At 47.8% G+C, this 25,980-nt stretch overlaps 2 protein-coding genes across 4 annotated transcripts in view; one reads left to right on the forward strand and one right to left on the reverse strand.

Annotated features, from left to right (window-relative positions):
- The window catches only part of CFAP61 (cilia and flagella associated protein 61), a 257,175-nt gene extending 246,778 nt beyond the window's left edge, over positions 1-10,397 (reverse strand). For all 3 annotated transcript variants that reach the window (XM_074347804.1, XM_074347803.1, XM_074347805.1), the window contains exons 1-2: positions 10,261-10,397; positions 6,879-7,029 (exon numbers count right to left, since the gene is read on the reverse strand). In XM_074347804.1, the coding sequence (XP_074203905.1) occupies positions 6,879-7,021 (143 nt within the window). In that variant the 5' untranslated portion in view covers positions 7,022-7,029; positions 10,261-10,397. The remainder of the gene's footprint in view (positions 1-6,878; positions 7,030-10,260) is intronic.
- Positions 10,398-10,411: 14 nt separating this feature from the next.
- On the forward strand, positions 10,412-25,461 carry CRNKL1 (crooked neck pre-mRNA splicing factor 1). The gene is made up of 14 exons (XM_010972924.3): positions 10,412-10,545; positions 12,133-12,285; positions 13,091-13,182; positions 13,924-14,082; positions 14,705-14,871; positions 16,725-16,903; positions 17,981-18,151; positions 19,578-19,769; positions 20,401-20,460; positions 21,042-21,122; positions 21,860-22,099; positions 23,514-23,615; positions 24,063-24,311; positions 25,094-25,461. The coding sequence occupies exons 1-14, from the start codon at positions 10,495-10,497 to the stop codon at positions 25,277-25,279; spliced, it is 2,082 nt and encodes a 693-aa protein (XP_010971226.1). The 5' UTR covers positions 10,412-10,494; the 3' UTR covers positions 25,280-25,461.
- Positions 25,462-25,980: the final 519 nt, after the last annotated feature.

A 25,980-nucleotide genomic window follows, 5' to 3' on the forward strand; every position in this document is an offset into this window, starting at 1 on the left:
AAGTTCTCATAGGTGTGTGGCTCTGTTTCTGGGATCTCTTCTGTGGCCCAAGTCTTTGGCCTTGGTCATGACAGCACTGTCCTAATTACGAGCCTTTAGGTGGGCAAGTCTTCCCACCGTCTTCCAGATTGCTCTGGCCCTTTGCTCTGCCATGTAAATTTACACCCATATTACCAACTTAAATAATCTTGTTACTGGACTTTGATTAGGTGAAGAATTCACTTCTTTATGATACTGCATCTTTGGATCCAAGAATACGGTACACCTCTTCCTTTCTTCAGGTCTTCTCTAATGCCTTTCAATAAAATTTGATAACATAACCCATAAAAGGCTTGGAGCTACTTTCGTCAGTCTTACCGTTAGGTATTTTATACTCTTTGGCATGCGTGGAAATCGTATCTTCTTTTAAAAAATGTATAAATCGTATCTTCTTTTAAAATGTTTTCTAATCGTTCATTGCTACTATATAAAGATGCAGTTAGTCTTTGGTTAATGACTTAGCAGCCAGCAACTTTAAATGTTTGCACAAATTCTAATGATTTGTTTGCACATTCCTTCTGATTTCCTACATACAGAATGTGTCATCTGCAAATAATATGTTTTCTTTCTTCCTTTCAGATCCTAACACTTCTCTAAAATTTGTTTTTCTCTCTTACTGCAACAGCGAGGCTCTCCAGTTCAGTGCTGAACAGAAGTCCTGACAGCAGGCCTCGTCATCCTGCTCCTTAAAGCAAGAGGGGTTCTTTTAATATTTTATCTTGTCATTATGTACTGTGTGTGTTCAGGGTTTTTACAGACACTTATAGCAAGCAGGTTATGGGAGCTGCCTTATATTCTTATTTTATTGAGAGTTATGTAAGAAGAAATGTTGAATTTTATCAAATGTCTGTATTTATTGCTATGATTATATACTTGTTCTCCTTCAGTCTGTGCATGTGGCGAAGTAATCAGTGTTCTGATTGGTTAATGCATTGTTAGGTTCACTTCCTAATGTTTTGTTTAGAATTTTTGCATTTACAATCGTGAACAAGATCAGATGTAACTTCTATCTCTCGTTCTGTGTGAGATTAACAGTTCACCTCTCTCTCCTGTACTGCCTCCCTCTGGTTTTGGTCTTAACCTGACGCTGGCCTCATAACGTGAATTAAAGAGTGTTCTCTGTCTTTCTGCTCCCAGGAAGTTTCATTTGGTGGAGATGTACCTAACCCTTGAATGCGTGGTACAGTTAGCTTGTAAAGGCTGTTGTATCTGCTATTTTACTGGTGGGAGGACTTAAAATTACCAATTCAATTTTTTTAATGGGTTTCTATCACTTTTAAAATTGACTTTAGGAAAATACATTTTTCTAGAAATTTATTCTTTCATCCACATCTTCAGAATTTTTGGCATGAAGTTTTTAATATAGGTCCCCCATCCCTTCAAGTCCAAAAAGCCCTGAAAACCAGAACGTTATCTTATGCAGATAAGCTGGCAGCAGCCAAATCAGACAAGGAGTGGCATGAGGTTACTCTATGGTCTTCACCCCGGTTAGAGAACATCTCCACGCGTCTGTCACGCAGACATTAGTGTGTGTGAGCTGGGGAGCCACTCCAGCCCTTGCTGGCGGAGTAAATGCACAGAATGGATTTTTAACATCCTGCAATCGGAAACGCTGCTGAGAGCCTCGGTCTGGGGGCTGTGGACTTGCAATATCTTTACTACCTGCTCAGGCTGCCACATGTCACTTGTCCTCTTCACACTACATTTTTCAAAAATGTGACAGTCTTTCTTTTCTTCTTGATGAATCTCGTCAGGGCTTTTCTGAGAAGTTGCACCTTGTTAAAGAAGCAACTGCAGGCTCTGCTGATGCTCCCGGGATGCTTCCCTTCTGTCTCATGGACACTTGCTCTCAGCCTTCCTTTCCTTCACTCTGTCTTCACTGCGTCAATTCTGCTGTTTTTTGCCGAACCCAGAGGCAAGCTCAGAACCCTGTGGTGGGCCCTTCTTCTCTTCTGCAGTGAGATTTCAAGGTTACCCGTTTCCTCCGAGACCTGCTGCTCTGGGTCTTTCTGCATCCAAATGACTCTGCCCTAGTGGGGCCCTGCTGTTTCACTTACTCAGGGTTAAATGGGCTGGGAATTTGGCCCGAGTTCAGCGGGACTACCTGCTGGGCTGGAACCTCCACGAAGATTTCTTCACTCACACACCTTGTGCCTCAGTGCAGGTGGCTCGGATGGCCTGGGGCCTCATTTCTTGCCAGGGGCTGGGGTCCTCAGTTCTCCCCTGTGATCTGGCCTCTCCATGCGGCTTTTCCACTTGGTGACCTAAGGCTCCCCAGAGCGCAAAATCAAATGCTGCCGGGCAGAGCTGGGATTCGACTGAGGCAGGAGAGGCGCCCGGGGTTCAGGATTGGAGGCAGCACTGCCCTCGGGCTGGTGCCGGGTCAGCACCTGGTAGTGAGTGCCCAGGACGCCTCACACGGCTTGCCCTAGGCTTGGGCCCGGGCACAGCACACTTCCAGCACATTCTCTTGGGTAAGTCACAGGCCCAGGCTGATGTAAGAGGAAGGGTCTACGGGGGGTTGGGGGACAAAGAGGCACAGGGAATACGGAGGCGGAGGCGTGGGAGCCTCCGATGTCATCAACACCCACACCTGCATCGGCCGCAGCACACAAAGCTAACCTGATTTCATGTGTAGTGTGCCTGCGTAGTTGTGTGCGTAGAAAGATATATCTAATATAGAAATAGATTCTTATTTTCATTCAACTCATGTATTCCAAATGTTCTTTTTTGACTCATGACTATTTAATTTTGCATTTTTACATTTTCAAATATATGGGTATTTCTTAGTTATTTTTTGTATTGATTTCTAAGTTCATCGTACTGTTGTCGAAGAATGCATTACATGTGATGCCAGCCACTGTGGAGGTCTACGAGGAAGTCAGTCTTTAGCCATGTTCCCATGTCTACTTGACGAGGTCACATACGCTCTCAATGTTGGGTACACTGTTCTACGTATGTTCCTCAGATCAAGGCCTTTGGTTGGGTTCTTGTTGAAATCTCTTCCATTGTAACTGACTTGCAGTTTGCTTGATCTTCCATGTATTAAGAGAGGTATATTAAGATCTCCCATTATGAGGGTGGGCATGTCTGTTTCATCTTTTGGTTCTACTGGCTTTTTGCTTTATATATTTTCCGACCGTGTCATTAGGAGCATACAGGTTTAAAGCTGTCATGCCTCCCTCAAGCACTGAAACTTTTATCATTATATAATGTCCCTCTTTATCTGCAGTGATGCTTTGTGCCCTTAAGTATATTTTGCCTGCTATTTATATAGCAACACTGGCTTTTTTTTTTTTTTTTTTTTTTTTTGGCGAGGGAAGAGGGGAATGAAATTTTGGCTGGCTTCTTTTTTCACCAATACTTTAAAACCCTCCGTGACTTTATATCTTAGGTGTGTCTCATATGTAAAATATGACTGCTTTTTGTTTTGCTCTGTTTTCAGCCGATCTGTCCATTTTTATCTTTTAACTGAAAAATTTTACTCAGCTACATTTATTTTGATTACTGACATAGCTGAATTTTCTTTCTATCTTCCTATTACGTGAATTTAATATGCTCTATGTGTTGTTTCTTCTTTCTTCCTCCTCTCTTGCCTTCTTTTGGGTTCAGGGTTTGTTTAAAATTTCCTGTTCCATTTCTACCTCCATAGACCAGAACTTACAATCTCTACCCCTATCGTTATCCCTAACGTCCTCGCCACGTTAACATGTATTTCTAACAAGGTCTTTACCCTCTGCTTCAGTTATCTCTGATGTGTGACGAACCACCCCAAAGCTCAGTGGCTTAAAGCAACAACTTATTCTTATCTCCCATGGCCTTGTGGGTTGACTGGGTTTGACTGAGCAGTTTTTTGGTTGGGGTCTCTCAGGTGATGGCAGTCAGATGGTGCTTGTGGCTGAGTCATCTGAACATGTGATGCCTAGAATGGCTCCACTCACACTGCAGTTGATGCTGGTTGTTGGCTGGGAGCTCGGGCCAGGCTGTCAGATGATGCACCTGCATGTGGCCACGTGACCTGAGTGTTTAACAGCATGGCATCTGGGTTCCAAGAGGGAGCACTCCAAGAGCCCAGTGGAAGCTGCAGACTTATGATCTAGACTTGAAGTCACAGAGCATCACTTCCGCTGTTTCCACTGGTGACACAAGGCCTGATTCAGTGCAAGAAGGGACTACAGAGGGACTTAATGCAGGAGGTGTGGCTCATGGGCGGGTCACTTTTGAATGCTGGCAATTCCTCTTGAGCAATACCTTAAGACTACTTTCATTCTAATCACAAGACTCCCAATTTACCTATTTTTGTTCTGTATTTTATGTAACTTATTATTTATGTCTTATAACTTACTGTTTATATTTAATATCTATGTTAGATTAGTCAGTGTTACTGTTTTGTACAAGTTAGATCTTCTCTGAGATTTACCCACATATTTGCACATATTTTTGTTGATGTTCCTTCTTTTATCTTGTTTTTTCCAGCTGAGAGTCATCCTTCTGCCTGCTGTGCATTCCGAGGAATTTCCTTAATTCAGAGTTCACTGGTAAACTAACTGGTAACCCAGTTTTTGTTTGTCTAAAAATACATCCATTTTCCCCTAGGTATTGAAAAATCATTTCACGGGGTATATGATTCTAGTTTAATGTTATTTTCTCCCCAGTACTGAAGACGTTCCACTGTCTTCCGGGCACCACTGTTGCTACTGAAAAGTCATCATTATTCTAACCTCTGGTTGTGTGCAGGTCAGTTATCTCTTCTCTATGGTTGTTTTTCAGACATCCTCTTTAGCTTTGGTGTCTTCCTGCTTCATCCTCACGTGGTTAGTTGTAGAATTTTCTGTGTATTTATCCTCTTTGGGATTTATTGGGCTTTCTGTAAGAACTGGTGCTTTTCAACAATTCTGGAAAGTTCTCAGCCATTATCTCTTCAAATACTGACTTCCACTTCCTGTTATCTCCTTTTAGAAGTCTGTTTAGACCTAGTCATTAAATATTCCATCCTTATTTTTTTGTCACTGTCTCTTTGTGCTGAATTCTAGGTAATTTATTAGCATTGATCCTCCAGTTCACTACTTCCATCTTCAAATGTATCTATTTTGATGTTTAATTCATCCACCGAGCTTTTAATTTTGACTGTGTTTCTTCTAGATGGTCTTTTAGACTTTTTTTCCAAGTCTCATTATTCATTTTTATGGTCTTTTAAAATATATCTTTTCACTTTAGACATAGTAAACATGGTTATTTTACATTCTTTGACTTACGTTTGAAGTCTTTGTGATTCTGATTCTGCGTATATTTCTTGTTGCTGGTTCTCCCTAATGGTGCGTGTTTCTTTGACATTTGTGGGTTTTCACTGTGAACTTGTGAACTCCTGTTCCTTGGGGCTTTATCTGTGAGTAGTATTTGAAGTCTGAGCTGAAGCTCTTGTCCTTCAGACCTGATTTGTACTTATTTCAGCCGGTCTCCCGGACACAATACTAACCTGCAGCCATTTTTAATCAAACTCTCCAGTTTCTTTACTTTATTCAGTCTATGGGAAACTAACTTAGTTTTGGTTGTCTGAAAATGCATTCATTATATGGGAAGTTCTGAAGCTTCGGGAAGCTACACAGGAAATTAACACAGACTCAAATCAACATGTTCATATGAATTCTTGGGGGGACTTCATCCCCCTTCCTTCCATGCTGAGGTTGAAACAGGCTAGTTTCCTTACTGTCCACTTTTACACAGGGGGGTTATGTCTCTTTCTCCTTACAAAGTACAACACAGCTTTATATGAAGAAATCTACAACTTCCCTCCTCAAGTGGAGAGAATATTTATCTTCTGTTGTTTGCAAACCAGTCAAAAGAGAAGTGTGAGGTTTCTAAAATGTAGCAAAAATCCTCAAGGAGAAAGCTGCATGGGTTCCTGCTATTGTCCTGAAGTTTGATTTCATTTTCATGTTTTCTGCATAGTCCTTTTGTGTCTTTGTGTGTGTGTGTGTGTGTGTATCAACATGTTTCCATCCGGAGGACAGCATTAAGGTGTTTAATCCCCAATAATGCCAAAAACTGAAATCATTTCATCGGTATACATATTTTTAGAGCATTTTATATATATTGCCCTCCAGCTCTCCAACAAAATCATGCCAGTTTACATGATGTTCATCAACATGGGGATCAGAAACTGTTCATTTTAATGTCTTAGGCTGGCCTTTGTTTAAACATTTCAATTGTATTTAACATGAAGCTTTATGAAATCCAAAATACTGAGCTACCTCTTATCAAATTCAGTAAAAATAATGAGAAACAGATAATAGCATATTTATATTGTGGTGTCCAAAAAAAAAAACAAAAGACAGGGAGAAGAAAAGAGCTTTTAAGAAAAAAACCGTATGCATACTTTGAAGTTTAGAAGAATATTTCAACGGAAGTGGTTAAGAGCACACCCAGGCTTTGTCAGCTCCCAGCTGCTGGACCTTGGGCGGGCCTCCACTTTCTCATCTGTAAAATGGACATGACAGTGACTACCACAGAGTCAAATATGTCCATGCTGGCAAAGCACAGAGCCTGAAAGAAAATAAATTCTCGAAACTGTAGCTAATATTATTAACTTGCCCCAGGTGACTGGATTAGTGGGTGGGCAGTTGAGATCGGAACCCAAGTTTGCCTGAATCCAAAACCCAGGAGAAATCTTTCCAGTTTACATGTTGTTGCGGGAATTACACATGGTTGTTCTCAGGAGGGCAGATTTTTTGCTACCGACTTCCCCGCCACAAGCCCCCTGAGGACAAAGGAGTGGAGGCCCTCTCGGGTGTGTGATAAAACCGACAAACAGTCTTGAGCTCACTGTGCTCCGTACTTACAGAAGACGGATGACGTTAAGATTCCCAAACAGCTTCTGGGTAAATTTTCTAATGAGGTTTTTGATACAGTGAACATCGTGTGACTCTGTTCTTCGGCAGTGAACCACTTCCGCCTTTCCTCTTGGAGAAGTGAGTATCGACATTTTTTATCCTGTCCCCAAAAGAGAGAAAAACAGCCCACCGTTAGCCAGAGATGACAAGCCAGTCTGGTCACAGTACTTGCAGGAAGGAACATTCCCCCAGTTTCCATGCGGTCAGAGTGAACGTGGCATTCAGGGACTGGTGGGACACATCTCCTGGGGACAGGCTGGGACGACTGTCCCCGAAAGCCAGCTGACACGTTTCCCTCCAGGAGAACGATGTTTCTGAGAACTCGCCTGTCTAGAGATGTCTGCAACTGAATTCTTTGTTTCCAAGAAAGCAGCTTGAAAATATTCTAACAATAGGATTGAAAAACCTTGAGAGGGATTATGTGTTGATTCAGGGTCCTCATGTTTAATCAACCACCACGGCACGTGGTCAGGAATTACAGTGGCCCCCAAGGTTCCAGAGCCCCCCAAACTGGAGCCCTGAGGGGCAGCAGGCCTGAGAGAGAGTTTGAGCCAAAAAGAGTCCTGTGGTCAAACCAGTGGCAGAAACGCTGCTCGCAAGGGCCTTCCTGAGCAGCTGCTGGGCCCGCGAAAAGTCTCTGAGAAGCTCCAGAATGAAGCACCTGCTCTCTTTGTGTGACTCTGCCTTTCCCACGGCCAGTCTCATAGGAATCTCTAAGGACAGCAAAGGTGGAGTCTAACCTTCCAGAAAGACGCCCTGGGGCTGCTGACGGACAGGAGGCCACACAGCAATTTCCATCTCCCTCAACATCTCAGTGCTCAGTGTGCATGTGCCTGCTCCTCCTCCCTCTGTCCTTTCCTCCCTCCCCAACTCCCTCCCTCCATTCCTTTTTCCTCTCTTCTTGCTTCTGAAGAAAAAATGCCTTCTTATGTAGTGGCCAGTAAGCATGAAGACATGGCAGCTGACTTGCCGCTGTCCGGGCTCTGAGCACAGCAGGGGGAGTGCCCCAGCGCCCCGGAAGGCGGACTCTTAGCCCCCAGTCAGTTTGTCCCCCCAAAGGCGACCACTCTCACTTCCCTGGCATGGATGACCTTTGCCAGTCTTGCACCACAGATACGTGGAGCTCTCCAGTGTGCTGTGCCCCTGGGCTTTCTGGGGCTCTTGTGGTTGAGCTCTACTCTTGCACACTCTTTACTTGGCCAAAGTGCCAGAGTTTGAGCACCACAGGGCCTGACACAGCCTGGGGCCAAGCTCCTTCTTTGTCAGATGAGGAAGCTGAGGCCTGTGAGGTGAAGTGACTTGTCTCAGGTCACATGTGTCCGCTTGGGCATCTCCTTCTGCACCCCCCCAACCCCTGTGTATGTGGCCTGAGGGTGCCTCTGGGAGTAAGGGTCCCCTACCCTCACAGTCCGAGAGTGTTCAGATTAACCGCAGTCCTCAGTGGGTATGTGTGTGCAAGGAGCAGGGTGATACAGGGGTGCCAGGGAAGGGGACAGGTGCTGAACCCTCACCCAGCGCCTTCTACTTGATGAATTCACACCACCCTCAACCTCACAGGCTTACAAAAGGAGGTTTGTCAGTGCTCTCCAAGCAAACCCAGCCCTTGGGGTGGCCCTGCCTTGTCCAAGCTCACAGAAATTGAGAGGAAAGTCTCCCATGCCAGTTTATTCATCTCTGATAGGAAAGCCAACAGCGGGGCAGCCCAGATGTTTCTGTAGCCCAGACAGTCAACAAGCAAGTCTGACTTCTTCTCCTGTGGCAGAATAGGGTGGCGCGGACTGTCTCTCCACCTCATGGGGCTACAGGCCCCTGTCTCACAGCCTTGCTGTCAGGGTGATGGAGATGAACAGGGGGACTCACATACTCTCAGCTCCAGCCAGGGGCTGCCTTGGGAAAATGTGGGCTCAGAACGGCAGATCTTCATGTTTTGCAAAGGAAGAAAACCTTAGTATTTATATAACATCTCTGGGGGAAGGTATAACTCAGTGATAGAGTGTGTGCTTAGCACACACAAGGTCCTGGGTTCAATCCCCAGTACCTCCATTAAAAATAAATAAACAAACCTAATTGCCTCCCTCCAAAAAACAAAACAAACAAATGACAAACACCATACATAACATCTCCAAGATTTAATATATTGGCTCAAAATATTTTTCACACTCTGCAGACGTAAACTTTTCCCTAGGTGAGGTTGGCCTCCGCCCCTGCCACAGCAAAGTCTCTCTCGTACTCTCTCTTTGGAGACCGACTACTTGGAAAGCCTGACCATCTGAAGGTGCCCTACATGGGGCTGCGGTCAAGAGCACAGGCTGTAGGATCAGAGTACCTGGGCTGGGACCCAGCTTCTATCGCCTATTAATTGTGTGAGCAAGTTACTTAAACTCACTGTGCCTGTTTCCTCATCTGTAAATCGGAAATTATCTGCACACTTCGGGGAGTTATATATCACATATCATCCTCACCAAAGAGTGAACCCTTATGTAAACTATGAACATTGGGTGAGGATGATGTGTGATATGTCAATGCTGGGTCATCGACTATAACAAATGTACTACTCTGGTGGTGGATATTGATAGTGGGGCACCTGGGGCTGTAGGACAGGAGAAATGGGAATTTTATGTATCTTTCATTCAATTTTTTCAGTGAAAAAAATCCAAAGATCTAAAAAATAAAGTCATTTTTTTTTAAAAAAAATTCTTTTTACCATTTGCGTGCACATAATTAATTTTTGGTTTTGAAGGCAGGTCAAGAATTATACCAGCTAACATTTACTGAGCACTTTACATGGATTTTCTCTTTAATCCTGGTGAAATGTTATTTTCGTCCTATAGGTAAGGGCGTTGGGGCTAAGAGAATTTACGAAACTAAGACATAGTCTCAGAAAATTTAAAAATCTGTTTATCTGACAAGGCTGACTTATTTGCTAGTACTCTGATGATCTACTTTCACTTTTTTCTATTTCCTGGCTTTAAAATACCTTCTGTTATTTTTAATTACTAGCCTTAGTGCTATTTGGTCACAACGGTCCAGGAACCAAGGGTGCGTGGCCTTCGGAGACTACAAGTCCTAGAATGCACCGCGGCGCCGGGCCGCCTAGGACCACAACAGCTCGCCCCTTGGCATGCCGGGAGTGGTAGTTTTCTGGCCTGCCTCTCTTCCCCGCCCTCGGGCATCCGGACCGGAGCTCGGTTCCGATCCCCTTGCCGGCGCCACGGCTCCACAGATCCACCTGTCCTCACACGGTCATCCCCCTCCCGGAGACTACCTGGGCAGGCGCCCCTGACGTCCTGGACCCGACCCGCCTCCTTGCGAGACAACCGGTACAACTCACCTCCCTGCAACTCCAGACGCGGTGCTTCGACCCTTGCTCCAAAGAGGACGCGCAGCCCGGTTACCACAGAAACGACGTTGCCTTCGTCACGGCGCAGGAGGTCAAAGGTTACCGAGGCCAATTCCGCTTCCAGTCCCGGAGTCCCTCTTGTTGTTGGAAAGCTTTGCGGAGCGGGCGAGCCCCCGGGGCCAATTTCCGGAGTCCAGGGCTCGCCCGAGGGCTGCTGTTACAGCCATGGCGGCCTCCACCGCGGCAGGGAAGCAGAGGATACCCAAGGTGGCCAAGGTAGGCGGCGGCGAGGGGCCTTGTGGGAGGAGGCCTGGGAGAGGGGGTGGCCCGGCCTCGGTGTTAAGCGGGGCGGGAGGGCGTGTGGTCCCGGAAGCCTGCCCGCCCCGTGCGGGGCCGCGAGGGAGACGCAAGGGGGAGGGTCAGCGGGTGGGACGCGCACCCCGCCTCCGCGCTGCCGTGGTCTGGGCAGGTGTTTCTGCGGGGGCAGGAATGGGGTCATTCCACGCAGCTCAGCTGAGCTAGGCGGCGCGCTAGGCTCTGGGGAGCCCTCAAATCAGACACTAGGAAGTGTAAAATTGCAGTCTTGCCAAGTGCCAGTGAGGCCAAGTGGAATATGCCATGGGATACTGGGCTTGTGCGAGGAGTCTCCGGATACACTTTGCTGAGAAGTGATAGTTAAGCTGACCCTTGAAGGCTAAATAGGAGTTAGCCCAGTTGAGAGTGGAAGGAGCGAGAGTAGATGACAAGAGCTGTGTGTTGGCATTGTTTAAGTTGATTAAACCAGAAGTCTGATAGGATCTGATTTTTCCATCGGTGGCTAGTACTTGCCGAGTGCTTGATATATGACAGGCTCTATGCTAAGCCTTTACTCTCCCTCGGGTCTGTTTCCAGCCCAGCAGGCTCTCTCGAGCCTGTCCTTTACTTACCATTTAGATGACTCCCCGCGATAGTGCATTTAAAGCACATAGCACAGTGCCTGGCACTTAATACTCGTTAGACATGAGCTATCACCATTACTACCGTCGTCATTACACACAGGGCAATAAATAATATTTCTTATAATTCAATTCTGTAAACTTTTATTGGGCTCCACGGGTTCAGTAGAAGTATAATGTGAGCCACATGTGACTTTAAGTTTTCTCAAAGCTACAGTAAAAAGTCAAAACAGGTGATGTTAATTTCAATTATTTATTTTATTTAACCTAGTATATTCAAGATACTGGCTTTGCAACATGTAATCAATGTTAAAATCTTGATTAGGTAGTTTTTTCTTTTTTTCCCACTAAGCCTTCAAAATCCAGTGTGTGTTTTACATATACAGCTGATCCCAGTTTGGACTCATCACATGTGGTTCATGGTTACTGTGTTGGACAGCACAGCTCTAAGACCTTAAGAAGCTTACAGTCTAGTGATGGGAACTTACTGAATATGTCTTTGACTTGAAATGCCATGAAAAATCGAGTGCAGTTATCTACCTGGGGCATAATTTGAAGGATTCTGTAAATAGAGGTTGAAAGGCTAGATCAGATATGGCCCACATCCTGACAAAACAGAACCTCTGGTGAGAATTTTCCTTAGGCAGCTTCAAAGTTTATCATTATACAATTCTAAAAGGGAAAACTTGCTGTTTTGGCTACCTTTTCTCTTGAGACTTCTACCTATGGCTTTGTAATAGATACAAAGATAGAAAACAAAAGTTTTTAAAATATATTTAGTTTGATAGAGAAAAGAGACCTTGTCATGCAAAGAGCACATCTTGTTATAATGTTTGCAAAGTTCACATCCTAAAAAAAATGTCATTTGTTTCTTAAACCTCGTGTGAAGAGCATCTACTAAAAATAGGACTGTCTCCTGTCTCAAAAGGTGAAAAACAAAGCCCCCGCTGAGGTGCAGATAACTGCGGAGCAGCTTCTGAGAGAAGCTAAGGAAAGGGAGCTTGAGCTCCTTCCACCTCCCCCTCAACAGAAGATCACAGATGAAGAAGAATTAAATGATTACAAACTAAGGAAGAGGAAGGTCAGTCACTGCGGGATCCTTCGGTCTGTGGACATGGTGGGGAGTTCGTAGGTCAGAGATGGAAAAGGTCGTCACTGGTTAGAGAGATGGTAAGATAAAAGGTTAGTGGTTCTAGCCATGTGAGTGTAGCTTCTGGTTACCAGATGATTGCATTTTGCTGAACTTTATAAAACCTGCCATGAGTTGTCTGTCTTAAAGTATAAAGAGATAAATCCACCAGAGACAGATTTTCAGTGTGGAATTAAAGATGGGCGGAAGTTTAACAGGCGGAACAGCTGACGGCTGGAGGAGGGTGGGCTCGGCGAGGTCGTGCTGTGTGCCCCCGTGTGTAGCGCCTTCTGTGTGAAGTAGTGGAACCTGCAGAGGAGCCCTAAGAGGGCCTGGGGATCTGACCTGACCGCTGCCTCGCCCTGGGGTGGGGGTTGTTTTAAACCTCTCAGTGAGTTCTGTATGGCTTTCTGAGACATTACTGAGAGGACCTAAGTAGTCAAAAATGTTTTCTCCTTAGGAACAAGTGTAGAGAGTCTATTAAAATGTCACTTGTTATGGACAATAAGAAAATATCAACAGTTCTGCTGATCGTTCTTTCTACCTAAAGTTTTTCTCTTTGTTTGCATATAAGACTTTTAAACACTTGTGACTGTAACCTTCTTCAGTGGGGTTCTTCTTTCTCAAGGATTCCAGGATGTGATTTCTTTTAAATAAGAACAAAATGAATAACCTTCTTAGTACAAGGATTAACAGACAAAAGCTGATGCCATTTTTAGTCATTTTCCCTTTAATTTGACTCTCTGCCTTTTGCCAGACTTTTGAAGATAACATAAGAAAAAACAGGACTGTGATTAGTAACTGGATAAAATACGCACAATGGGAGGAGAGTCTAAAGGAGATTCAGAGGTAAGATTGCCCAGCACGGGATGGTGTGCGTGGAGATTCGTAAGTCACCAGATACAAAAACATGGAAAAGGCTCGAGTAAGAGCCTTGGGTAACAATTCTCAGTTTGTTCCGTGGAACCCCAAGGCTCCTTTGGGGACCTCAGGGACCACTGTGGGAGGACTGTCCTGGGTAGGGGGCGGGCTGGAGGCCCTGCGGCTGGGCTTCCCCGCCCGCACCCGCTCCACAGCCAGAGGCGCAGGTTCATCTGCTTTCTCTATATTGGGATTTTTTTCCTTAATAAAAATTGATCCACTGAGACCCAGTGGCCAACAAGATGAAAACCACGACCTGACTCTTCCTGTTGTCCAGCCTCCCTGCGTCCTCCCAGTGCACCTGGCCCTTGGCTGTTCTCTCCCTGGCGTGAGCACCCTCCCCACGCACCTTGGCCTCTGGAACTTTCCTCAAGTTCTCACCTGCTGCTTAGCCTTTGCCACCAGACATTTTTATTTCTTCCCATCTACTTGATGCAGGTCTTGCCTGTAACGTTGGTCACACCGCATTGCAATGACATGCATGTCAGTCCTTCCCTAAGTCTTTGTAAGATTCCTGAGAACGTGGCATCTTTTCCCCTCCCCACGCTCAGAACCGGGCTCACAGGCAGCGCTGACAGTAGCAGAGCTCCGCAGACGGTTTCACACAGTTGGCCACGTGTGTTGCACGCACGTACTGCTTTTAACACCCTCCAAATCTTGCATCTCAAGGGCTCGATCCATCTACGAACGTGCTTTGGATGTGGACTATCGGAATATCACACTCTGGCTGAAATATGCAGAAATGGAAATGAAGAATCGCCAGGTGAACCACGCCCGAAATATCTGGGACCGGGCCATCACGACTCTGCCTCGGGTCAACCAGTTCTGGTAAGTTTCTGACCTAACAAAATGGCCTTTTGAGGTCTATGAAGTTCTGTGCTTTTGTGTATTTATTTTATGTACCTGGTTGTAATCGTATATTTTTAACCTTACATCCGAGTTTTTCTTTAAATATACTATCAGTACTTTTTAATGTCTTTTAGTTTGTTAAGCCATAATCACAATGTATAATAGCTGTGTAATCAAAACTAAAATTAATGGGGGAGGGTACAGCTCAGTGGCAGAGTGTGTGCCTAGCACAAGGTCCTGGGTTCAATCCCCAGCACCTCCATTAAAGATGAGTAAATAAATAACCTAATTACCTCCCTTCCCCAAAATTAAATACATAAATAAAAATTTAAAAAACACCCTAAAATTTTGGTTGCAACTTTTATGCACGAGAAACCTCTTGTTGAACTAAGTAGTTTTTGAGAAAAAAAGTACCCTTTTTTCCAATGACTCATCTTTTTCGGATTTGTATTTTAAAAAGAAAGCATGTTGACTTAACCTTTAGAGAAGATAAAGCCTAAACCTACTTCACGGTTAACAAACTCAGAGCTAGAAGTTGCCAAAGGCCGTCTCTTCCTGAAGTCATCTTGACAGTGAGGGCATTGCGGGTGGTTTGTTGAAGGTACAAGTACACGTACATGGAGGAGATGCTGGGGAACGTTGCTGGCGCCCGGCAGGTGTTCGAGCGCTGGATGGAGTGGCAGCCGGAGGAGCAGGCCTGGCACTCCTACATCAACTTCGAGCTGCGGTACAAGGAGGTGGACCGCGCCCGTGCCATCTACGAGCGATATATCCTTTGGACGAGGGCTGCGTGGCACCCGTAGGGTCCTGGGCGCTGTTCTCAGGGGAGGGGTGTTCCTGGCTGCGACGCCTGGTCCTTGATGTTGGCCTAGAAGTCAGGGGTGCAGTTTCACCTGCTTCCTGAACTGCATGCGTGTGTTCTAGGACTCAGGTTGGGCAGAGTAAATCTGTGGTCTGGGCAGTTGGGTCTCTTCCAGGGAGACTGGGTTTGTTTGTATTTTGGCGTTAACACTGTGGTTCCTTGAGGAAGATGACCTGCTGGGGCCCTGGCCACTGCAGCCAGGCCTGCTTTTTTCTGGGGCGTATGTTATTAGCACTCTTACTGGAGTCTGTCCAGAGGTTTGCCAATGACTGCCGGGGGACCTCAGCGTGTCAGGAGTGACCGCCTGTGCCCTGATGTCCTCGTCTTTAAGAACGGAGTGAAAACCTCCGCTGCGGGCTGGCTGTGAGGAGGGGATGATGACACGGGACAGTGCTCGCAGCAGTGGAAGTGGTTGACTTTATAATCTGTGACTTCTACCTGCTAAAACTTATTTGTAATCCCAAAATCAGTACTGGCGCCCCATTGGCAGTTGTTGTCACACAAGCTCAGAGTGACAGAAAACTTGACTCAGCCGAGGCACATGGTCCCAGTTGAGGACAAACAAGACGACCACCTGCTGTCTTGTCTGCTCTCAGGCAGAGGTGACCTGAGCGGGAGACGGGAGGAGTGGTGCAGCGCAGAGCAGGACGCGCCTGCTCTGGGGCCAGTTGGCTGGGGCTGCGTAGTGGGTGGCCCCGGGCAAGTCACTGAAGACTTCTGAAGCTTGTTTTCTCTTTTATAAAATGAAGTAGAAGCTACCAGCATTAGCTGTCTTTAGGATTGAGGACCACAGCCCACGCGCGACGTGCACGTGTGAGCCCCACCTCCCTGCGGCGGTGGTTTGGTGCTCTCCGCCGGCGGTGGCGGCGTGACTTCACAGAACACGACCGCTGCGGGACGCAAGGCTCCCCTTCCCTCTGCAGGTTTAAGGTCTTGGTCAAGACTGCTCATTTTGATGTTACTAGTCTGACAGAAGCATTTACAGTGCTCACTGTGTGCCAGGCTCCATTCTGAGCACCGCGCGGGTACTGTCATTTCATTTCCACGACAGCCCTGCGATGCAGGGACCGCTCTGTCCTACAGAGGGGGCCGCCCAGGCAGCGGACGGGGTCTCGGGGCGGGGGGTGACGGAGGCGGGGTTCGAGCCCGCGGCCCTGCTGGCTGTGCCGCTACTTGGGAATCAGTGACTTCCTCAAAGCAGGGAGATTCAGAGCAGACACATCCTGTTAAGTGAGGTGGTGAGTCACAGCTTTCTCTCTTGGTTCTGGTTAGCAGTTCTCCTTTTGTGACGTGTTTTTTTCTTAGTCATTACTTGAAATTTTAATGTTCTTGAGCAAACGCTGTAATAGGTGCCCTACATTGAGCACGTCCTTTTGGCCAGAAATGGCTAAGAGTTCCACACACATTTTTCTCATTTGATGCTGGCGATCATCGGATGGGGTTGGTTGGTATTACTTTTCTCTATTTCTAGATGATAAAACTGAGGCTAAGAGAAGAGAAATGACTTGTCCAGGTCACATGGCTAGTAACAAGGCTCAGCTTTTTCACGGCTGCAAAGCCCTGCGTGGACCACTACCAAAGCACTGAGCAAGCCCTGGAGGAGGCCAGACCTCGGTGGGCCCAGGTCGGGTGGTCTCGGCCTTGACATGTCTTACCACCCGCTAGCCGTGCTGTGTGTCGTTGGGGCTTTGGCTTTGGGTTTGTTCCTGTTCTGAAGCCACGTCGTCCTGCCCGGTGTTTCTTTGACCCCCCTCCCCACTTGTTCTCGTGCACCCCGACGTGAAGAACTGGACCAAGTACGCCCGCTTTGAGGAGAAGCACGGCTACTTTGCCCACGCGCGGAAGGTGTACGAGAGGGCCGTGGAGTTCTTCGGGGACGAGCACATGGACGAGCACCTGTACGTCGCCTTTGCCAAATTTGAAGAAAATCAGAAAGAAGTAAGCAGACGTGAAAGGACTCGGTTACGTTGCAAAACAGCTTAGAGGAGGTGCTGCTCGTGCACATTGCGTTCATTTCCATGTTCTCGCTCACTTACCCTTGGAGAAATGTTTCAGGTTACAAGACCCTGGTTTCTCAGGGAAGACAGCATACGTTGTGGCTCAGCTGCAGGTGGGGAGTGAGTAATTAGAGACAGTATCGTAAGTGTCGTGACTTCGTCGTGCTTTGCTTGAAAAATAAGTCTTGCAGCCGAGAATGAGAATGTTATCTACAAGCTGTGTGAGTCGTGTGGGGTCCTGATCAAAGGGCTTCACGGGTTGTGAACCTGGGAGACAAGAAGCCCAGAGGCCTCAGTGCAGAGAGCAGAATTTCTCCACAAGTCAGTCAGTTCTCTTCTCCGGTAGCGTATACGGAAAGTGACTCCGCAAAGTAGCTCAAATAACACAGGATCGGGAGGGGTCAGCTGAGGTCTGAGTGCAGGGCCTGGCACAGGTCACAGTAGGGAGCCCAGATTCTGCCCTGAGGCCCATGGAGGTACTGAGGGTTTTAATTAAGCAGGAGCAGCTGGGACATAGTCCTGCTGTAAGGAGAGCCTCTGGCTGATGGATGGAGGTTGTCCTAGGGGGAGGGGGCTGGAGCAGAAGTGGGACACTTGGACCGGTCAGGGGAGAAGTGGAGATGGAGCGGCTGGGGCCCAGGGAGGGGCAGGCTCAGGGCTGTGCTGAAGGTAGAGGTGGCCAGGCTGTGGGGGCAAGGAGTGTGGGACTGAGGGCTCTGGGAGGACTCGGGTTGAGCCAGTGCCCCGTGGCAGGGGTGGTTCACCAAGCTGGGGCGTCTGAGGTGTGCATGCGTGGATGGCATCCGTGGGCTGGGCGGGGAAGGCTGCTCCACATGAGGCTCGGGGAGTGCGGTGGCCCCTCCTGACTGAGCAGCTCAGCAGAAGGGAGAAGAAAAGTCATGTTTTGAGGCCTCACATTCTGACTTAGAAGTAACGTCTGATGTCATGATTACTTCCCACACTGTGACTTGAATGAGAATCCTGTGTCCTGGAAGCTCATTGTCCCGTCTGCTTTCAGTTTGAGAGGGTGCGAGTGATCTACAAGTACGCCCTGGACAGGATTTCAAAGCAGGAGGCCCAAGAGCTCTTTAAAAACTACACCATCTTTGAGAAGAAGTTTGGTGACAGGCGGGGCATCGAAGACATCATCGTGAGCAAACGGAGATTCCAGTATGAGGAAGAAGTGAAGGTGAGTGCAGGGTCCACGCCACGCTGCAGTAACCGAACCTGCCGGCCCGCCCTGGCTGCGGTGCCGTGAGTCGGGGCTCCCAGTGATCACTCCCTCCATCCCTTGTCTGCAGTAAACAGGCAGCAACTCCAGGCCGGTGGGAATGAGCAGGGCTGGTAGAAGAGGCAGGCAGGCCGCACAGGGGTTTGCCCCTCACATGTTGGAAGTCATTTTGTGGGTTGCTGGTTGTGTCCTGTAGAAATTGAGCAAAAGAAACCTGGAATCCATTTGAGCTCATTTTTTTGAAAGAAGGTGGAAGAGTCAGAGATTGATCCAGAAACCCCGTTTTTATTCATTACCCTTTAGCTTAACTGCTTGAACAAAAGACACATTATAGTTACGGTTCCATTCTCATCTCTGTCTGTAAGGTACTGTTTTGATTGAAGTTCAAAGGTAGTAATGTTTTTCTTTACTCTTCTGCTGTGTATTTAAAAATACTTCTGCTTGGTCCAGTTAATTCAGAAATCTCCAAAGGACCAAGTCTGGTGTTAAATGAGGTCAGTGGGGGTACGTCAAGATGTGTCACTATTGAAAAGGTTGGTTTTGCGACTGTGTGCTTGGTATAATTCCATTGCAATTTTAAATCTAGATATAATGCTATGTATGTACTCACATATGTAAACAAATACCCTTACAGAAACAGAAGTCTGTTTTTATAGCCATAGATACTGGGAAGTTTACAGTCACCAGGAGGCTGGAGGACCGGGCTTGGAAGACAGGCAGGAACCAAGGCAGTTAGAGAGGGTCCTGAAGCAGGAGGTGGGACAGTCACATTTCAGCCTGGCCAGGAGTGACTGTCCCACCCATGGACACGACTTCACGGACCAGCTCTAAATGTGCTTCACTTCTGGTCACCCACTCACATGAGGCAGACCCTCGAGCAGGGCTCCTTAATTGGCCCAGTGCGGTGGCTGCCGGGGGCGGGAAGGTGGGGGCTGGCCCCTTCCCCTCTGTAGGGGAGGCGTCCCAGGGCGCTGCCCTCAGCAGTGGTCTTCGCTGATTACCAGGTGCTCCTTCGTTTAGGAGAAAAAAAACAATTAACCGATTTTGAGATATTTGCCTCTAAGTCATTTTTCCATTTATACCTTTTACAAAAATTAAAAATTAGCATAGTCCAGAGAAGTAGGCTGGTGTAGGTGAAAGGCGCTTTGCTGAGGGACATCTGGCCGATAGTCTGTTCCATATTCCTTGTCCATTTCTATTTATAACATCTCAGGAATGGCATTTTTTAAACGAAACAGCACAAGAAATCTAGAAACAAGCAGCTGAAATACAGAAGGTCGGTCTGGTGCCGGCTCCGGCTCCCCGGGCCGTGCCGGCTCTGGCTTCCCGGTCCCTGCCGGCGCAGCGCTCGGCCGGCTTCCACCCCTTGGACCTGTCTCCCTAGGCCAACCCGCACAACTACGACGCATGGTTCGACTACCTGCGCCTGGTGGAGAGCGACGCGGAGGCGGAGGCGGTGCGGGAGGTGTACGAGCGCGCCGTCGCGCACGTGCCGCCCGTGCCCGAGAAGAGGCACTGGCGGCGCTACATCTACCTGTGGGTCAACTACGCGCTGTACGAGGAGCTGGAGGCCAAGGTGGGCGGGGCCCCCGTCCTAGGGCGGGGCTTCCGCTGCAGACTGACAGGCCCCCCCGCGCGGCCCCGTAGCTGCACGTTCCCTCTGAGCGTCCCCGCCTCTGTACGCCTGTGGTGGGCGCCGCTCGGCTGCTCTTAGTTTTGGTGGAGAGTTTTAAGCCTTGAGGCACAACCAGATTATTACTTGGAACTTGCAGGGGAACAGTGAACCAGCCCTTAGTTTAATTATCTGTAGTTTCCTGGGTTTTCTCAGAAATAGGGATCTTAGCTGGATTGCACATCCTTGCATTTGGTAAGGATCAAGTGGAATTGTCAGGAACTGGATGTGTGTAAGTTAATAAAAGATAACCTTTGGCTCGTACATGAGACTGTGGAACGTCTTTGTTTCTGCTCTCAGGCAAAGGCCTTTCCACAGAGAAACACTCGGTATCTTGACGCCTATATTGTTGGTGAGTCTTTGACCACAGTTAGGTGGCCAAAGGTAGTTCACTTTTGATCATAAATAGAATCAGGGTTTGAAAATAAAAACTGAAGGAAACATACTCAGTGTTGGGGGTACACGTTTTTACTAATGGTAAAATCAGCATTAGTAACACTTGAATGTTTTGTGAAATTTTCTTATCCTGATGCAGGATCCCGAGAGGACAAGACAGGTTTACCAAGCCTCTCTGGAACTAATTCCTCATAAAAAGGTACGTTTGGTCCAAGCGTTCTGTTCCAAATGCATCGAAATCCTGTGTCTGTTACTTGTGAGGTTCAGTGAAACAGTATTTATTGACGATTTCCCTGTGCTCGCCACCACGAAAAACATAAGTAAGATACGCTGTTCGCCTCTGAAAACAGCTTACCATCCAGTTGAGGGGACCGCCTGTGTTAAGTGACAGGTGACCCACACAGATGATCATGTAGAATTTCAGAGGAGGGTGGTCACTGGGGTAGATTGAGTGGAAGGAGGAGGCACAGGAACAGCCCACAGGTGCCTGGTGGCGCCCCAGTGGACATGTGCAGGCGTGGGGAACACACGTGTGTTCTAGAAATGGCTGACATGTGATCTCTGCCAGATTTTCCAGCACGAGAAACCGGTATTGATCGAGTTACCTTCTAGGATAGAGGGGGATATTCTGTGATTACTGTTCATATTTCTGTTAAATAGTGTCATCTTAGCTTATAAGCAAGAAAATACATCTGTCTTAGCTCTGAAGCTTCAGGGAAATTTATGGCCTTTGTTAATTTAAATTTAATTTAATTTAATTTTTGTGCTTCTGTTTTCTAGTTCACATTTGCCAAAATGTGGTTACTATATGCACAGTTTGAAATAAGACAGAAAAATTTACCATTTGCCAGGAGAGCTTTGGTAAGTAAAGAAAGGATCAAGCCGCTCTGTAGAGGAGGAAGTTGAAACCTTAGTGCTTGCACGTTAGTACTAAGAAGGCAACAGAAACGCTGTGCTCTTGTCACCTGAGACGCGTCAGAAAACACGTGGCCTTTGAAGAAAGACTGAGGAGTGATGCTGAGATGGTCCTGTGTCAGCACCAGAACCTTCCAGCTACTGGCTGCAGAGATGGGATCTTAGGCTAGAGCTCAGATCAGATCTGCGGTAGTCTGATCCTCTACAGGACTTCGGGTGCCCTGAATGCACCTCCCTCTTAACACGTGCTCTACAGCTTCCTGATAGGCGCAGAAGCAGTTATCCTTCTGATGCCTCACCAGGCCGTGGGCTGTGAGGCAGGGTTCGTTCCTTGATGAGCCTTCAGTTATGGGAGGTGTTGTCCATCCCTCATCTACGTTCCTAGGAGATCTTGGGGAACTAAGTGAAATTCAAGCTAGCTTTCCAGACAGTTCTGCAACACTGTCTTTTCTGAACAGGCACCCGTGGGCACAGAGCCTCTTGCCCCCCGAGTGAATTGGAAGGTTTCCTTTGGGCTCTGTCAGGAGCAGGCATGAGCAGCCCGATGCCACACGGGTAGGGGGCTCGCCGTGGTGATGCTCCGAGGCTCCTGCTCGCGGAGAGCTGCTTCTAGGGCAGGCGGGCGGTGTCTGTGCACAAGTCAGACCCACGCAGGCATCACGGCGGTTGGTCCTCTTTTCCAGGGAACTTCCATAGGCAAGTGTCCGAAGAACAAGCTGTTTAAAGGCTACATTGAACTGGAGCTACAGCTTCGAGAGTTTGACAGATGCCGGAAGCTTTATGAGAAGTTCCTGGAGTTTGGACCTGAAAATTGTACCTCTTGGATTAAATTTGCAGAATTAGAGACAATCCTTGGCGACATCGAGAGAGCACGGGCGATCTACGAGTTAGCCATCAGTCAGCCGCGCCTGGACATGCCAGAGGTGGGGCTCTCGAGCTCATGTGGCTTCTAGCCGCACGTGACCATCTAAGCCTGTGCGCTCTTAGAGCGTGGAGACGCCCTGCCTGCCCTGTGGTCTCTTCCGCTCAGATTAGAACTGTTCTGCGCGGAGACAGGAGGTGGGGGAAGCAGCCCCCAGTCGGGTCCCAGAGCACAGCAGAGCCGCACTGTGAGGGCAGGATGACCTGGGTGTTACGGGTGGGTGGCAGGCTCCTCCCTTTCTCACACACAAGGCTGAGGGCGCGGGCCGGGGCAGCCCAGCCGAGGCCGCCTGGAGAGCAGGCGAGACGCAGGCGGAGTCTGCGTGTCCCCGGGTTCTCCGGGCGCGGCTCTGCCTGGCTTAGGCTCTAACTAAACCGGGGTGTTCCTGGAGGTGCTGCTGTCACTGTGGGGAGTCCTGGGCGGCCCCAGAGCCCCATATCATCCCTGCGGGGTCCAAGCTTAAGCCACAAGGTGGCGCCAGACGGCAGCTAGGACCGATTTGAATCCCTCAGGAACCAGTGAGCTCGCTCAGCTGTTTTGTTGGTCTTGCACTAACGCGCCCCTGCACCGGATGGTTCCCCAGGCCCGCTGACTGTGGTGGGCCAGGGCTTTACGTGTCCCCGGCCCCGCCAGCTGGCCTCAGCCGCTCCCCAGACTGCAGCTCCCCCCCAGAATGCGGCTCCGCCTCAGACTGCAGCTCCCCCCCTCCAGACTGCAGCCCCCCCAGACTGCATCTTCCCCCCCCAGACTGCGGCTCCCCCTAGACTGTGGCTACTCCCAGACTGCAGCCCCCACCCCCCAACTGCAGCTCCCCCTCCTCAGACTGCAGCTCCCCTCCCCCGGCTGCAGCTCCCCCCAGGCTACAGGTCCCCCCAGACTGCAGGCCCCCCCAGACTTCAGCTCCCTGACATTCAGGCCACGGCTTACTCGTCCCTGTGCCCCGACAGGCCGTACTGAGCAGGTGGGCAGCTGTTCAGTGGCTGTTTGCTGAGCTGAGCTCAGACACATCACGGAAGTCACGGTGGAGGTAAAGCTGGTGTCTCTAGTGCGTGCTGGCTGATCTAGGGCTGTTTCCTCCCCACAAGTTCATTGTATGTGCAGGGTCATGACAGTGCCCGGGAGATCTGGCAGGTTTCTCTGCTCTTCTTGATAGACCAACATTTGAGAAACTCCAAAAGAGAGTCCAAAAATTAATCCAAGGCCTTTTTTCTCATAATCTAGAATCCTGGCCAGTTTTGTCCAGCTTGTAAACAGCAGTGTCATTTGTTGTATCCACACACTGTCTGTTCTTTACTTAACTCATGAGAGTTCCAGGTTCCTGATGTCCTAGTCGGAGTGCTAGTTAGGCTGTGTTTTGGACGGGGCCATGTTGCTTCTTAAATGTCGAGACCGACCTGGGACGTTTTCTTTCTTAGGTGCTTTGGAAATCATACATTGATTTTGAAATCGAGCAGGAAGAAACTGAGAGAACCCGGAATCTTTATCGACGACTGCTTCAGCGCACGCAGCATGTCAAGGTACCCTCTGCTTCACAGGGGGGCTGATTTCCCTCCTGTCAGCGGTCCTGAAGAACTAGTGCATTTCTGTATTTAAAAAAATTTTTTAAACATATATTTTTCAGTGGCTTCCTTGCTTTTACAGAGAGCTTGTGAGCCTCAGAGGACTTTGGAATGTTAAGCTTATACCTGGTCAATACACTGCATGTGAATAACTTCTGTATCACAGAGTTGAATAAAAAGTTAAGCTTTCAGGATTTGAAGACGACATCAGCCAGTTTATTGGCTATAGAAAGCAGCAGGCTGCTTCAGCTGCAGCATGTAGTCAGTGTGTTACGTTGTCTGGTGTACTAGTGATGAACACGTTAGCGTGTCCAGGTGTCATTAACAGGAAGTTAGCTTTGTTCTCATATTACCGTTTTCTGGGTGACATGGTTAATTTGGTTCTGTAATACTTTTTTTTTATAGGTATGGATCAGTTTTGCACAGTTTGAGTTGTCTTCAGGGAAAGAAGGAAGTGTGGCTAAATGCAGACAAATCTACGAAGAGGCGAACAAAACCATGCGAAACTGTGAGGAAAAGGAAGAGAGACTTATGCTGCTGGAATCTTGGCGAAGCTTTGAAGATGAATTTGGAACAGTGTCAGATAAGGAGAGAGTCGACAAGCTCATGCCAGAGAAAGTCAAGAAGAGAAGAAAGGTGCAGGCTGATGACGGGGTAAGGACGAGCCCCCGGAGCTGATCCCCATGCGCAGTCTGAGGCCCCGGGGGGTCGGGGGGAGACACAGCTGGGTGTGTGCTCCCCCCAGGGGGCGAGGAAGGGGGAGGTTGGCAAAGGCTTCTGCTGGAACTCTGTGAAGTCTGGTGTTTCTGGAGCATCAAGCAGGAAGTCAGGGTGGAGGGAATTGAAAACTCAGCCATTAGGTCGGAGCCAATCCAGAGAAGGCTTTGCAGGCAGTGTAAGGCGTCTCCTGCAGGCGGATTTGAGGGGCTTGGTTGGAGGACCATCCGTAGGGAGGCTGTTGGAAACAAAGCAAGTGGTGGTGGGAGCTGGAACCAGAGCGATCTTTGGGAAGCGAGCTCAGCGCCCTGTTGGAGGTGGGATGTGAGGGCGGGGAGCCAGACTAACCTCAGGTGTACGGCCTTCACCACTGGGTAAAGATTCAGTAAATCTTGAGAAATTTAAAATCTGACACAGAAGACTGCAAGATGGGGTTGAAGACTCCCACTGCCTCCTTGGTTGACCATAGAGAACTGTGCTTGAATTTTTAGAATTTTTTCCACCGGGTTTTTAGCTCTCAGAAGCACCATTTGACAGCAGTTACTGACTCCCGATCTTCCGGGCCCGGCCCTCGTTCTTTCTGTCGTAGACTTTGATGTTATTTTGCAAAATGAAGAGAAGTTGAATTTGAACCCTGGGTTTCCCAGTGAAAACTCTAGTGAAATGCGTTTCAGCCACATGGTAGCTCATCTTCTAACTGTCTTGCTTCTCCTCTGTAGTCTGACGCGGGCTGGGAAGAATACTATGATTACATCTTCCCGGAGGATGCTGCCAACCAGCCCAACCTCCGGCTCCTGGCCATGGCCAAGCTCTGGAAGAAACAGCAGCAGGAGAAGGAGGCTGGGGAGCAGGACCCGGACAAGGACCCTGCGGACAGTGAACCCGGGCCTTCTGGTCCCTGTTGATAGACCTTTTATTATTTTTATAAATTTACATTTTGGAACTCTTGTGATTCGTGTTAAGTTTTTGGATATTTCACTGGTAATGAATTGATAAGAATCTCTGACAACTACTTTTTGAACTATTTTTAAAACGCTCTTGGGTTAGTTAGGGGTGGGATTTGCAAGTAAAGGAATTTTTTTTTTAACTGCTAGATTTCTTTATCTGAGTCTAAATGTTTTGTGTCCCCATCGTGCATAAGGAAATCTAATTAAGGTAATGCTTAGCATCTATGTTAGATGGAACCACAGACTTGAAAAAGTCCTTTTCTAGAGGTTTTTAAGTTACATTCCACAGTAACTTCTAAGGTAAAGTTTTCTTACTTGTCTTCTTCATAAAGATATTTTTCTGCTTTCATCTGAAACCTGTAACTTACTCACATCTTAAGAATCACTCTGACATGCGTGTGTGCCATTCCCAGCTCTGCCATCTAGTGATACGAACCTCTATTTTTAGTTTCTTCTCATAAAATGACAGCATTTTGAAGATTATAGTAGAAAAGGAATATACCTGGGACAGAGTAAGTGCCCAGTAAAGTGTTCATTCCCAGCCACTTTTTTAAATACGTTCATTCCTCATGGACTCTATCTATATTACTTCCAGGGTTTTTTTTCTGTAATTGAAGTGCAGTCATAGTGCGTCAATTTCTGGTCACAGTACACTGTCC

The sequence above is a fragment of the Camelus bactrianus genome, chromosome 19 (genome assembly GCF_048773025.1).
Source record: "Camelus bactrianus isolate YW-2024 breed Bactrian camel chromosome 19, ASM4877302v1, whole genome shotgun sequence".
Lineage (NCBI taxonomy): Eukaryota > Metazoa > Chordata > Mammalia > Artiodactyla > Camelidae > Camelus > Camelus bactrianus.

Excerpts from the sequence above, each read along its gene's own strand:
- CRNKL1 (XM_010972924.3), top strand. The coding sequence starts at position 10,495 with ATGGCGGCCTCCACCGCGGCAGGGAAGCAGAGGATACCCAAGGTGGCC. Across the intron at positions 13,183-13,923 it reads AGTCTAAAGGAGATTCAGAG|GGCTCGATCCATCTACGAAC; the intron begins GTAAGATTGCCC and ends TTGCATCTCAAG. Across the intron at positions 22,100-23,513 it reads CGCGCCTGGACATGCCAGAG|GTGCTTTGGAAATCATACAT; the intron begins GTGGGGCTCTCG and ends TTTCTTTCTTAG.